Source organism: Argopecten irradians, chromosome 16, assembly GCF_041381155.1.
Source record: "Argopecten irradians isolate NY chromosome 16, Ai_NY, whole genome shotgun sequence".
NCBI classification, from domain to species: Eukaryota; Metazoa; Mollusca; class Bivalvia; order Pectinida; family Pectinidae; genus Argopecten; species Argopecten irradians.
Window position 1 is genome coordinate 2,744,668 of NC_091149.1, and position 14,838 is coordinate 2,759,505.

At 36.8% G+C, this 14,838-nt stretch overlaps 1 protein-coding gene and 1 pseudogene across 1 annotated transcript; both read left to right on the forward strand.

The window, feature by feature from the left end:
* The first annotated feature begins 2,640 nt into the window (after positions 1-2,640).
* Positions 2,641-4,312, forward strand: LOC138310753 (uncharacterized). The gene is made up of 2 exons (XM_069252092.1): positions 2,641-2,817; positions 4,105-4,312. Exons 1-2 carry the CDS (start codon positions 2,687-2,689, stop codon positions 4,256-4,258), a joined length of 285 nt encoding a protein of 94 aa, XP_069108193.1. The 5' UTR covers positions 2,641-2,686; the 3' UTR covers positions 4,259-4,312.
* A 3,088-nt stretch (positions 4,313-7,400) lies between these two features.
* Positions 7,401-14,212, forward strand: LOC138310266 (uncharacterized; annotated as a pseudogene).
* The last annotated feature ends 626 nt before the right edge of the window (positions 14,213-14,838 follow it).

A 14,838-nucleotide genomic window follows, 5' to 3' on the forward strand; every position in this document is an offset into this window, starting at 1 on the left:
GTGTTGTAGTGGTATGCACTGTTATTCTGCATGCTTGATGCACTTTCATTTATTAATATTTCCATATACCCCTATATAGTCAACGGGAGGGGAGTTGCGTTCAAATTAGCGTAAACGCAACGACGTATGAATACAAACCTAGAGTAGGATCGGACTACTTCTAGTTCACGCTTCGGTAAGATTTTGCGTCATATGATAATCTAAATAAACTTTAATTACTTAATTTACATTTTACCTTTTTACAGATGACAGATTTGCTTTGAATTGATAATAAACTAAAAACGATTTCGGTCTCAAGACTGATCCTTAGGCGGCACAACAATCACAATATCATGCTCGTCATTAGCCAACTCGGTTGGCCTACGGTATGAAGTGTAAACAAAGTTTCCTCGTTGTCGGATTCAAAATAATAATAAAGAGTTGTTATTAGTTACAATTAAAATGTATTTGACATCAAAACAGAATATGTGTTCAAGCATTGTAACGGTAATAAACAACAAAAATAATCGCTGGTCGAGGCTACAACCGGGGGCTTTCCTCGGGAATGTTCGAGGAATTCCATAGCTACGTCAGTCACACACCATGCAAACACTTGTCTATCATCCGTATAATAAAATAAAAGTCGTAATTATGAAGAATTTAGTATATATCGCGTACGTAGACCGATACATACATTACAAACATTCAGCAGATCAACAGTCATACCATTCGATCAACAGGCTATTTCACAGTTGTTTTCCTCGGTTGAAAATCAAATAATGGCGGCTCGCTTCCTTTCGGACCGCATCACTAAACTGACAACGATAATATACCGGCAGTCGTTCCGCTTCGGTTATCTCAATCTTTATTCGAAATGGACATTAGTGATACATTATCAAATTGAAAAAAAAAACACCATAATATAAAAATAATTTAGATGTGTCATTGTTATATTTCAAATCAAATTGCAGCCATAACATTCAACAATCGGAACTATATCTTTGGTCATCCTGACTACCGTAGTTACCCAACTTAGCAACCATCACCGTTTTAACTTTGACGTAGAAGTAGACTTATTTATGTAAATATAAAGATTGAACAGTGTTTTGATTGCGTAAAGGTGGTATGAACGCAATGGGATACAGACATATTCTACATAAAGCGCTAACGCGCTACATTGAATATGTCTGTATCCCATTGCGTTCATACCACCTTTAACGCAATCAAAACACTGTTCAATCTCTATTTGGACTCAATGGAAGTTGTATCTGTTTTTTTCTGTTTTTTTTTTTTTTTTTTTTTTTTTTTTTACATATGGTTGAGTTTCCCTTGGTTGTTGCCGTTCCATGTTTTGACTGGCGCTACTCTGGGGAATTCCTCGTGGAGCACCTCTGTTTGAGGCTTGGAGTTTTCGGCGAGGATTTTTGGCAGCCATTTTCAAAGAACTTGAGTTTGAGCATTCCCAAAACATCGGGTTACAGTTCGTACTACGTACAGTTGATTTTGTTGCATCTTCTTTTACTAAAGTTTGATCCCCCTGGTCTTGTAACGCTTTTTAACATTTCTTTCCTCTGTACCTGTGTTAAGTCCCGTGTTACATGCTTCAAGTTCTCTGGTACAGTGCATTTTATTTGGCGAGCCTTCTCAAGCAGTGACTTTTTTTTTCTATGACAGCATATATAGTGATATGTTTTGTCCCCGTTTTCTTTTCCCCATCCTAATCTGGGCAACAATAGCGAGGTCATTTATTCCTAGTGATGAGGCAATTGTCTGTCCTCAAGTTCCGTGAGCCTGGCATCTACTAAAGAATTAACATTTGTTGTTAGGGTTGTCTGAATGTCGTGCTTGGCCTTGGTGATTTCGTTTTGTACCGGCTGTGGAGTTTCTACTTCCAGTTTAATGACTCTCACGTCTATTTCTTTTAAACGTGTTTCGTTGTTTATCATTAGTTTCCTTGTTGAGTCGTCAATGTTTTGTAATGTCGGTTGAATTCTTTTACATCTGAAGTACCTACTGGTTTATTACCTGCTATGTGAGTGTAAACTTCTTTAGGGATTCCAGTACAGACTTGACAAAAACATAGACCACATCAGTCACATTCAATATGATTTGTATTATTTCTCAGTTGTAAGTCACACTCCAAAATACTTTAATCCTGAGCAATCTCTTGTTCTTTTGCTGATGTTAACTGGGTTGTTATCTTCACTACTACTGTAATCCATTTTGATAATATTAATTTATATATATTTATATAAATTATATGATTTACACATCCCGAAGACCATGTGTAAATCACTAAAATCAGAGAGCGGAAGGCATTGGAAAATTAATTTTGGTCTCTGAAATTGAGAAAAAAGGAAGAAATTCTCAATGTCCTCACAGTAGGATGACTATAGTTCTATAGCAAAGGACTTGTACAGCATGATAATAAATGTAGATCAACATTACCCCGTGTCTTGATGCCCAGCACTGTACTTTACAGTACTTTCAGTACTTTGATTTTTTTTATTTCAGGATGTATATTTCGTTTGAACAAGATATTAGCAAGTCATATTTCTTCTGTTCGTAAATTAGTTTTAAAAATATAAATATTTCATCGGTTGAAACCCATAGTGGACCTAGGATAAACTTCGGATAACATATTACGAAACTACGGATCTGGATTGTATGCCAGTCCGTGACATTGACCTCTGTGGAGACCAGCAAGATGGGGCAAACACAAAGTGAGCCGATGCCTAAACTGGAACACTGGTCAACATACAAAATTGATGGAATAAAAGGATTAGAAGAATACAAAAGGGTCCTTGATTCCAAGGGACTTAAGGACCCATGGATAAGGTACTATCATATATGTTTGAGTAAGGCGAGCTTGTTCAAGTTGGTTTTCGATGACCTGGTCCGTTTTCGTGTATTTGGAGCAACTAGCTGCGGAACAACCGGTTCGACTGTTTGTAAAAGTCATTATTTCAAGTGTAAATCCTGACGGGCCTGCAGTTTATGATACAGACCTGTGAGGGCTTTGCCAAGGCTCGTCTGAAAACAATAACAAATCACCAGTTCCGTCTTTAATTCATAAACGAATAAAATTAGTTGCAACCAGTCAAACCGCATTTATAATCGAAAACGGCCTTGCTATGCTTGTACAGAAGAATATACCGTAATAGTACAGATATTAGGCCTATAGCTTAACAAAAGGCGCTTCATTATTTAAAGTAAGCCCTTACAGGAAAGTTTGACGGATAGCTATAGTTCGGTGCACAGAAATGGCATAGATCTTCTGACAATTCATTTTTGAAGAAAAATAATTTTCCAGTTTTCACGAGGATGCTTTCACATTCAAAGTAAAAGGATAATCAGCTTTATGTTGTTTATGCTGACCAGTTTCCTCCCTAATATACAAAGTCTATATACTTGGACAAGTTTGTAAAATACATGTAAACATTTAACAAAAATCCTCCTATAAACTTACATGTAAACATTTAACAAAAATCCTCCTAAACTTACATGTACTTAATAAGATTTGGTACACAGAACCCTGACAATATTAAAGTGGAGTAGAGTAAACTATGTAGGACTCTTCTATGTCTACAATCATAATCTAGAGATCTCCAGATGTTTAAAAGAGTTTTGAAGGTTCAGTGTATCATCTATGATATTCGGGGACCAATAAATACTAGAACTGTTGCCAGAGTGGAGTTGTACGTTAGATCTTGTAATAGAGCGTAACGTACACACAATTACAAGTCAACTCATATGTACTTGTATACGTGGAGCAGAATTACAAGTCAACTCATATGTACTTGTATGATCACACAAGAATTTCCAGACATTTTTGTGGAAATCAGCATGGTATATATATTAATAATGTCTTCTATCAGAAGATGACTTTGTTGACATCGATTTGCATGGTAATCGTACAGATACAGATGCGATGATGAAAATTGATTGCTGACCAGTATAGACCATTCAATCATCCTTAAATACTAATTGTAACATTGTAGGTTGAGTAATAAAAGATTTAGCAAATACTGGATCAGGAATCTACTATACTCATCATGTTGTACGTTGTTACAAGCATTTGGTGGATAAAGCATGGTAATTGTTATATTTTTTGTTTGATTTCAGGAATGAAGTTTGGAGATTTCGTTACGTTGCCCCTACGAGCAAAGCCGGCTATATGAGACTTGTGGGGTATGCGGCCATCACTGGTGCAGTGTTAGTGTTTATAAGGAATAACTTCGTTAAGAGAGACAGTCATAACGAACCATACATCTTATAGGACCAACAGAAGGATTATAAAGAACCAGGTTACAGCAGGAATTGTGTTGGTAAATGGAGACAACTCTTTTTATCAAGTGGAGATATCTCTTTTGATGAAGCAGAGTTAACTTTCCCTCCAGTGTAAATTTAATACAAAATAACTAGAACGTGTGGTTGATGACAAGAGACATGTGTGACTATTACAGAGACAAAGGTGGCATTTCTGTTATTTATAGAAAAGAAAATTTGCATAAAGCAAAATGTATAGTATGCAAATTATGAACATTATTGTTGCTCATAGATCTTTAAAATAAAAAGTCAAATTGATGAATGTCTTTTAAACTTTATTAATGTCCTCTATATAGCTCTGCATGAGTGATGTACATGTGGGAGCTTTATTGTAAAGACAGTTTCATACACCTTCCTGTCTGGCCGTCCATAAATGGTTTCCAAAATTTCTTTGAAGTTGAAATTGCTCATGCATATGGTATAGCTGATGGGTAAGTAAATGTGCAAAAGAGATTTGAATTTTCCCTGAGACATCAAAGATGGCCACTGTGACTCAAAAGTCAAAACATTGTCTGATTTCAGATTTCGTCCAAGTAATAAGTCGCACTGGAACATAGTCTGCACCTTTGATGTTCAGGAAGAAAGTAGCGACTTAATACTTTGGTAATGTACAGTATACACTACTGGCAGGCGACCAGTTCTTGCCGAGTACCAATTCTCGCCATCGCATCTGTTTCTGTACGATTTGCTCACAAATTTAGCCAATAAAGCCTCCTTCTGAGAGAAAACACTACTATGCTGATTTCCACAAAAAAATTGTCTCAAAATTCTTCTGTTGGCATACAAGTACATATGCGATGGCGAGAATTGGTACTCGGTGAGAACTGGTCGCTTGCCACTATATACCAAACGGTGACATCTTTGATGTTATGAGAAAATGGATGATATGTAGATATATCTTGATGGTTTGATTTGTTATTTAGAGGCTAGTGATAATTAAAAATCAATGTTTCTCTGATTTCTAATTTCAAGATAGGGAAGTATGGGAACTATCAGCATATTCGTAAAAGGAAAACAAATGGCATATTCCATTGTTACTTAGATGTATTGTGCATGAACTTTGAACTCAAATGATATGAGTTCTGATTGATCAGCTGTTGAATTTTTATATAATGGTTCAGATTAAATTGACTGTTGAATTTTAATAGGTTCTAATTGAATCAGTTGCTGAATTTTAACAGGTTCTGATTGAATCAGCTAGTTGTTGAATTTCAATGGGTTCTGATTGAATCAGTTGTTGAATTTTAATTAGTTATGATTGATCAGCTGTTGAATTATAATGGTTCAGATTAAATCGACTGTTGGATTTTAATGGGTTCTGATTGAATCAGTTGTTGAATTTTAACAGGTTCTGATTGAATCAGTTGAATTTTAATGGGTTCTGATTTAATTGATTGTTGAATTTTTATGGTTCTGATTGAATCAGTTGTTGAAATTTAATGAGTTCTGATTGATCAGCTTTTGAATTTTGATGGTTCAGATTAAATCGACTGTTGAATTTTAATTGGTTCTGATTGAAACAGTTGTTGAATTTTAATGGTTCTGATTGAATCATTTGTATAATTATAATAGTTCTGGTTGAATCGAGTGTTGAATTTTAATGGGTTCTGATTGAATCGATCAGTTGTTGAATTTTAAGTTGACATTAAAGGGCCACTACCTTTCCGAAACAGTTTTCAGTTTTTAAAATTGGAATGTAAGATGATATTGATTATTTTGTATGAGTCGCATGAGTAATTAGCTTAACATTAATACTACACTTGCCATCTCCTTCAGAACAATTTATTACAAATAGTTAAAATGTATAAAAGAGCGAGTCCAACATGGTAGTTCCTTCCAGTAAGCTGATTTTTTAATCAGATAGTTGTTGACATGTTTCGACTCTAAGCGAGTCATCCTCAGAACCTCAACAACTATCTGATTAAAAAATCAGCTTACTGGAAGGAACTACCATGTTGGACTCGCTCTTTAATTTTTAAATAAATTGAAATTTCAAAACGCGGGTCGTCTTATGATTCGCGCTAGATCCCGCAGTCGTCCTACCGCGCGTTGGTTGACTATCACTGCGCCAGACAGCAAAACAGTAAAGATTCATTTCGCTGTTTTGCTGTCTGGCGCAGTGATAGTCAACCAACGCGTGGTAGGACGACTGCGGGATCTAGCGCGAATCATAAGACGACCCGCGTTTTGAAATTTTAATTTATTTAAATCAAATTGTTAAGAAGGTGATGATAAGTGTATTACTAACTGTAAGCTAATATCTTTTTTGACTCTACAGAATTATCAATCTCGTTTTACATTCCCATTTTTGAAATAAAAAGCTGTTTTGGAAAGGTAGTGGGCATTTAAAGTGAAACAAAACAAAAATTATACAACATCGGTGTGGATATGCACTCAAGCTTGACACAAGTTTTTCATTACATACCTAGTACATAATTTCATAAGATACTTCAAATCCAACAACAGAATATTTAAAACTGGTGACATTAGTTTGAGTCCCCATGAAGTGCTGTGATTTTGTGTTTATTGCGACAATATACAGTCAAACCTGTCTATAACGACCACTGAAGGGGGTGACAGAAAAACGGTTACTATATACAGGTTGCCTTTATAAACAGGTTGGGACTTTCTTGCCAATCAGCGAGCCAGTAAATAAAACTGGTCGTTATAGACAGGCGTAGGTCGTTATATATACAGGCAGTCGTTAGAGCAGGTTTGACTGTAGATGTGTTTCTGTTAAATTACAGCAACGACATTCTTGATCAGGAACCATCTGTAATTGGATTGCATCAATGGAACCAATGAATTGCACAGTAAAATCTAATTTGTATACTATACAATGAAGGGGCTTATTTAAAAATGTAAGATTTTGTCACACTAGCCTTATAGTTATTACAATTACATGATATACAGGTCATTAATAAGTCTACATATGAATTCATATCTAGTTCTTAATCATAAACTTCAGGCTATCCCCCCAAAAAAAATTGTGTGATCATGTCTGATCGTGTTATAATAGGAATGGAATCCTGATGTTAGTTCTGACCGCTTGATGTCACTGTCACGTTGACGCTTTGAATCGATAAGACGAGATTTGTTTGCAAGGTAAGCTATTTCCTAATTGTGTGTAGGTCTTCTGAAATACACTGTCTAGAGTCAATGCATCCAAATAACATAAATTAGCAAATAAGGTGAGTGGAATGTGTCTATGAGCATGACAGACAAACACAAGTTAAGTTTGCATCGCTGGAATATGCAGGGTCCGATCGCGAATCTTGATTATCGTTGACGCGGAAGCAAAAGTTTGTTAGGCCTGTGTTTTATTAGGTAATTAGGATCTAGCCTATTTTATGTCTAGATGCATATGAACTATGGTGCATTATATACAAACACACACAGTTAACAAATTAATGTACTAATGTCCTCATTTTCATTTCGAGTACTGTCAAAATAAATGTCGAGTTATTGGAATCAATTCTAAAGACTAAACGCGATTAATAATTCAGATGATTTTTCATGTTGTGAGTTTGCGCACAGATTGTTTCCTTACATATCTGTCGGTAACATTGTCAATGATGGGTAACGTTAACAATCAAAAACTTGAAATGGTGAAAAGGAAAATTCTGAAGATGCGGTGTTGAAGCCCATTAAATTAACCTCTCTGGATCCACCACATTGTTGATTCCTGCAACATAAGCAAGTAGATGTAATTAATCTTCCATCAGCTAATCAAAAAAAGTAAATCAATATTTTGCAATTTCAGTGCATACTGACAGGCGACCAGTTTAAGATGAGTACCAGTTTTCGCCATCGCATCTGTACTGTATCTGTACGATTTCCACGCAAATTTAGTCAATAAAGCATTCTTCTAATAGAAGACACTTCCAAGCTGATTCCCACAAAGAATTTTTTCAAAATTCGTCTGTGATCATACAATTACATATGCGATGACGAGAATTGGTACTCTGCGAGAACTGGTCACTTGCCAGTACAGTATAACTTTAAAATGCTCCATCGCCGACAGCGCATTTATAAACGATACCCATCATTTGAACAATAACTGATGTTTAAACGTGTATATGTATCTAATTAACACAAAAATTAATATAATTAAATTATTTATTTTGCTTTTTGTATATATGCACAATCAGTACTTTAATCCATATAGGGCATAGTGCAATGGATTTGATTTCGGGTCGCAGTTAATCACTTTTGTATTTTTATCTTATTTTAATTTTTGTGTTAAATAGACATATATATATATATATATATAATATATATTGTTCAAATGATGAGTATCTTTTATGGTCTGTCAGCAGCAGAGATCTTTAATGTCAGGATAATGCTGAAGTTCAATTTTTTTCCTCAGAAGAAGACGATACACTAGAGGTGGCACTGCAAAGAAACTGCACTAGAATCAGCTTATTAGTAGAGTCGGTGGACCAGAAACATCTTATAAGAATATCGGTGGACCAGAAACAACTTATAAGAAGAGTCGGTGAACCAGAAACAGCTTATAAGAAGAGTCGGGTGAACCAGAAACAGCTTATAAGAAGAGTCGGTGAACCAGAAACAGCTTATATATAAGATTCGGTGAAGCATGGCTTCAGAGAGCTCATGCATCCTCACTTGTATTTTACTGGTGGTTGGAGGCGGTGTTTTACTAATGGTTATCCTCCTACCGATGAGCTTCAGTGGCATCGAGTACTACGAGGTAGGTCTTTAGTGACATTGAATACTACGAGGTAGGTCTTTAGAGACATTGAATACTATGAGGTAGGTCTTTAGAGACATTGAATACTATGAGGTAGGTATTTAGTGATATTGAATACTATGAGGTAGGTCTTTAGTGATATTGAATACTATGAGGTAGGTCTTTACAGACATTGAATACTATGAGGTAGGTCTTTAGTGACATTGAATACTATGAGGTAGGTCTTTAGTGACATTGAATACTATGAGGTAGGTCTTTAGTGACATTGAATACTATGAGGTAGGTCTTTAGTGACATTGAATACTATGAGGTAGGTCTTTAGTGACATTGAATACTATGAGGTAGGTCTTTAGTGACATTGAATACTATGAGGTAGGTCTTTAGTGACATTGAATACTATGAGGTAGGTCTTTAGTGACATTGAATACTATGAGGTAGGTCTTTAGTGACATTGAATACTATGAGGTAGGTCTTTAGTGACATTGAATACTATGAGGTAGGTCTTTAGTGACATTGAATACTATGAGGTAGGTCTTTAGTGACATTGAATACTATGAGGTAGGTCTTTAGTGACATTGAATACTGTGAGGTAGGTCTTTAGTGACATTGAATACTATGAGGTAGGTCTTTAGTGACATTGAATACTATGAGGTAGGTCTTTAGTGACATTGAATACTATGAGGTAGGTCTTTAGTGACATTGAATACTATGAGGTAGGTCTTTAGTGACATGAATACTATGAGGTAGGTCTTTAGTGACATTGAATACTATGAGGTAGGTCTTTAGTGACATTGAATACTATGAGGTAGGTCTTTAGTGACATTGAATACTATGAGGTAGGTCTTTAGTGACATTGAATACTATGAGGTAGGTCTTTAGTGACATTGAATACTATGAGGTAGGTCTTTAGTGACATTGAATACTATGAGGTAGGTCTTTAGTGACATTGAATACTATGAGGTAGGTCTTTAGTGACATTGAATACTATGAGGTAGGTCTTTAGTGACATTGAATACTATGAGGTAGGTCTTTAGTGACATTGAATACTATGAGGTAGGTCTTTAGTGACATTGAATACTATGAGGTAGGTCTTTAGTGACATTGAATACTATGAGGTAGGTCTTTAGTGACATTGAATACTATGAGGTAGGTCTTTAGTGACATTGAATACTATGAGGTAGGTCTTTAGTGACATTGAATACTATGAGGTAGGTCTTTAGTGACATTGAATACTATGAGGTAGGTCTTTAGTGACATTGAATACTATGAGGTAGGTCTTTAGTGACATTGAATACTATGAGGTAGGTCTTTAGTGACATTGAATACTATGAGGTAGGTCTTTAGTGACATTGAATACTATGAGGTAGGTCTTTAGTGACATTGAATACTGGGAAACATTTCTATCGGACCCGACTTTGAGTTTAAGATATTCCAAGCTGACGCCCACTTCGAGACACTAAGTAGAATACGGGCATTTACCTCCGACGGTCTAGAGGTAAGTTCATGGAAAAGAAATCAATTTCCACATAATTGATAGCATCATTAGATGGTGGGATTCAATATGAAACAAATTATGGGGTCAATTTTGCTATTTCTAATTTAAGAGTTTTTGTGATAAATACTGAAAAAAGGTTAGTGATACAGGCCCTCTTCTTTGTGTTGATTTGACATGGTCAAATTGCTATGTGATACATAATTGTCATGACACGGTTGAATTGCTCTGGGATAATTGTTGTGACATGGTTGAATTGTTTTATAATAATTGTTTTATTTACAGGTACAGGTTACCGTTAATTTCCAGTATTACCTCCGTAAGGAAGATCTGCCCCAGCTGCATCGGGCCTATGATATTTATTACAAGGATGTCATGAGGTCAAGTGCTATAGATGCCCTCAAGGTAAAACAACATCCCATTATGCCTCATCCCCCACTACACCTCACCTAGACTGATTCCCGCCTAAGTTACCTCCCTTACGTACGCTTCACTGAGGACCGGATTAACTATGTTGAGTTGGAATTCCTACACCAGAGTAGGCATCATTTCCGTGCATGATATGTCATCATGGAGATGGCTACTTCCGTTTAGAGAAAATAATGTCATCAAAATCGTTCCTATAAGCACACTAAGCTCTGTTAGCATGAAATAATTTCAAAACTTAAAACATAATTTACTTTTGTTTATCTACCATCCAAAATCCATCGCTTGATGCGTAAAGGGGCTTTCCACGTCTAAAAAAAGTGATGCCAGCAAAACCTGATATGTAGATTGACCAATCAGATAATCATCATGGTTACCTGCTACCGGTCCCTGTTGAGCGGAGCGGAGCGGAGCCTGACGAAGAGTAGAAAACTATGGAAAGGGAACCAGTCTACACCTCACCTTCCCATCATGCCTCACTTCCCACTATACCACACCTTCCCATCATGCCTCACTCCCCACTTCACCTCACCTCACCATCCCATCATGCCTCACTCCTCACTTCACCACACCTACCCATCGTGCCTCACTCTCCACTACGCCACACCTTCCCATCATGCCTCAGTCCCCACTACACCTCACCTTCCCATCATGCCTCACTCCTCACTACCACTACGCCACACCTTCCCATCATGCCTCACTCCTCTCTTCACCACACCTACCCATCTTGCCTCACTCCCCACTACGCCACACCTTCCCATCATGCCTCACTCCCCACTACACCACACCTTCCCATCATGCCTCACTCCCCACTACGCCACACCTTCCCATCACAGTGTTTTTCCTGGGCATTTTGGGAAATTGCCACCTGGTGAAAATTGGGAAATTTTGTGCGATAAAAGTATGAAATGAAAAATGTTACAGTGTTTATGGAAATTTTGGAAAAGGGAGAAATAAACAATTATCCTTCTCTAAGAATCAAGTGTAAGAATGTATACTAAAATACGATGTTCAGACTTGGAATTTCCGGAATTTTTTTGTTTCGTCACACAAAATAGGCGTCAACTCACGGATTTGGGAAATTTAGACATAGATTTGGGAAAAAATAACAAGAAATACAATTGGGAATGGGGCCTTATTTCGGCCCCAAATATATAGGCAGGAAAAACACTGCATCATGCCTCACTCCTCACTCACCACACCTACCCATCTTGCCTCACTCCCCACTACTCCACACCTTCCCATCATGCCTCACTCCCCACAACACCGCACCTTCCCATCATGCCTCACTCCCCACTACACCACACCTTCCCATCATGCCTCACTCCCCACTACACCACACCATCCATCATACAAAACAAGCTTACTGTAACCTATAATTTTTTTACCTTTGACCTCAGTCTTAAAAACAGAATTGGTTAGACACTCTCTTCATTAATATGAGACACTAAAACATCGTATATTGTGAGTTTATCTTGGCAAGGGGAATAAAATCGTATGGTACATTCCGTCGATGACTTAAGCTACTTGTTGTAATTGCCATATTGGTCTCAGTGTAAGGGCGGAGGTTGTTTCAGATCATACATGTTTTTGTCCTTACCACCAGGGGGCTGTGCCTGTATTTACAACCAGGGAAATGTTTTCTGATCGTCGAACTGTCGAGCAAGCAATGTACAAAGCGGTGAGAGAGAGACTAGGAGGAATCTGTTGCCAGAAGAACTGTGACTGGAAATATGGTAATTAGTATGATAAATAAAACCCAGTCTCTTTTGTACAGGTATTAATATAACAAAGATATGCTCCACCGCCGACAGGTCATGAATGGTACCCATCATTTGAACAGTAACTGATGTTTAATTGTGTATATATATCTAATTGACACAAAAAAATTTATAACATAATTTGTTTTGCTTTTGTTACATTCACAATCAGTTCTTCATTCCACTTAGGGCATCGTTCTGTGAAATTTTTCTGAACGCAATTAATTATTTTTAGTACTTTTATCATAGTAAAAGAAGCTCAAACTTGTCAATGATGGTGTAAAGTAACTTTTGTAACTGGAGAAAAATAAGAATTTGTCTGGCATGCCTGCTCCTGTTTTTGATAGAGAAATATACCATTCGTCAGCAGTTGAGCATCAGATTGCTGAAACATTTAGTAATTTCTGAAATAAGATGAAGACTTTGGAAAATATTGAATGGCATTTTGGAGAAACCTTCATTTTCTTTCACCAATTTTTATGTCTATGTTATGTTTGCAGCCTGTCCAGAAAACTGTAAGTCCCGCAGTATCTGTTTGGATGATGACGTCGGATTGTTCGCCAACGTTAAGTATTTCCAGATGGGAGAAGTATACATCCCACGAGACGTTAAGGAACGGCTGCTTCGCTCTCTCACCCTGAAGGAAGACGCAGAGAAAGAAAAACTTCTTCAGGATGCACAAGTGGAACGTAAAATTACTGCTTCTAAGGTAAAAGACTGGGAGACTATGGAGTTACAGTTTGTTATCAAGTTATTGGTGGGTTACCTATGTTGGGGGTCTAGGTGGAGGGACAGGAAACCAAGGGGTAGAGGGGATTTGAGATTGTATGGTATTGAGGAAGGGGGATGCTGGAATTTAAGTTTGAGAGAGTTGCTCACTCTAAAGATGAATTGTGAATTTGGGGTCATCCTCTTAAATATTGCACTATTTGATACATGTAGTTGAATATTTTGGGAATGTTTCATTCGTCCATTTAAATTAGATTTTTTTACAAGAAAAAAAAAAGTTAATTTATTGAAATATTTCCATTTACAATTTCCTGTAAACATTTTGCTTCAAGGTTCAAACTAGGAGGAATGAAGCGTCTGAGATTCGGCAGGAAGCAGAGGCAACATCCGCAAGAATTCGTCTAACTTCCCGAGCCAACTACACCGCTATAGTGGAGACCTCGAGAAGTCGTGGTCTGACCTCACTGTATCAGCGTCTGGGAATCACGGACCAGAGGATTAAGAACAGTTTCGATTATCTACGCACTCTTCGTGGCCTTGACAACATCTATCTCTCTGTAGACTTTGATCAGAACATCGTTGGGTCATTTGGAAAAGTCTAATTCTCTTTGTGTACCCCGACTGGCCTTGTTTGTTGACGCTAGGTAGGCTGTATCCAATGTATTTAGAAAATCCAGCTATTCCATCAAATGCCTTATATTGTCAGGATGTTCAATCTAGGGTAATTATATTTCATAGTTGGCTGTTCCATCTAATGTAATTACATTTCATAGTTGGCTGTTCCATCTATTTCATAGTTGGCTGTTCCATCTAATGTAATTACATTTCATAGTTGGCTGTTCCATCTAATGAAATTACTTTTCATAATTGGCTGTTCCATCTAATGTAATTACATTTCATAGTTGGCTGTTCCATCTAATGAGATTACTTTTCATAATCAGGCTGTTCCATCTAATGTAATTATATTTCATAGTCGGCTGTTCCATTTAAATGCAATGTAACTTCTAAAGCAAGTCAGGTGGTTTTGTCAGGTTGATCTGATTCTAGTTTGGAGAAAAAAATTTTTTTGTATTAATATTGGTCTAGATTCATGCCTGAATTATTAAATTGAATGAAATGTAATTTGTCTTTAACAAGCAGGCCCAAGCTGTGTTCTGACATGATATGTAAACCGTATGACAACCCCACCACTTATACCTCAACATCTTTATAATTGGTGTAAATTAAATACAAATTACTCCATTTATAACTAAACAATTTTCAGTAAAATTAAAATGACCTTGACACAACGAAATATTTTATAGTACATGTACATTGTAGTTGTTTTGTGTGTGTTCACAATAACGTATTAGATTGAAATGTAAGTTTGGGGTGTATCCCACTTATAAATGGGGTGTATCCCACTTATA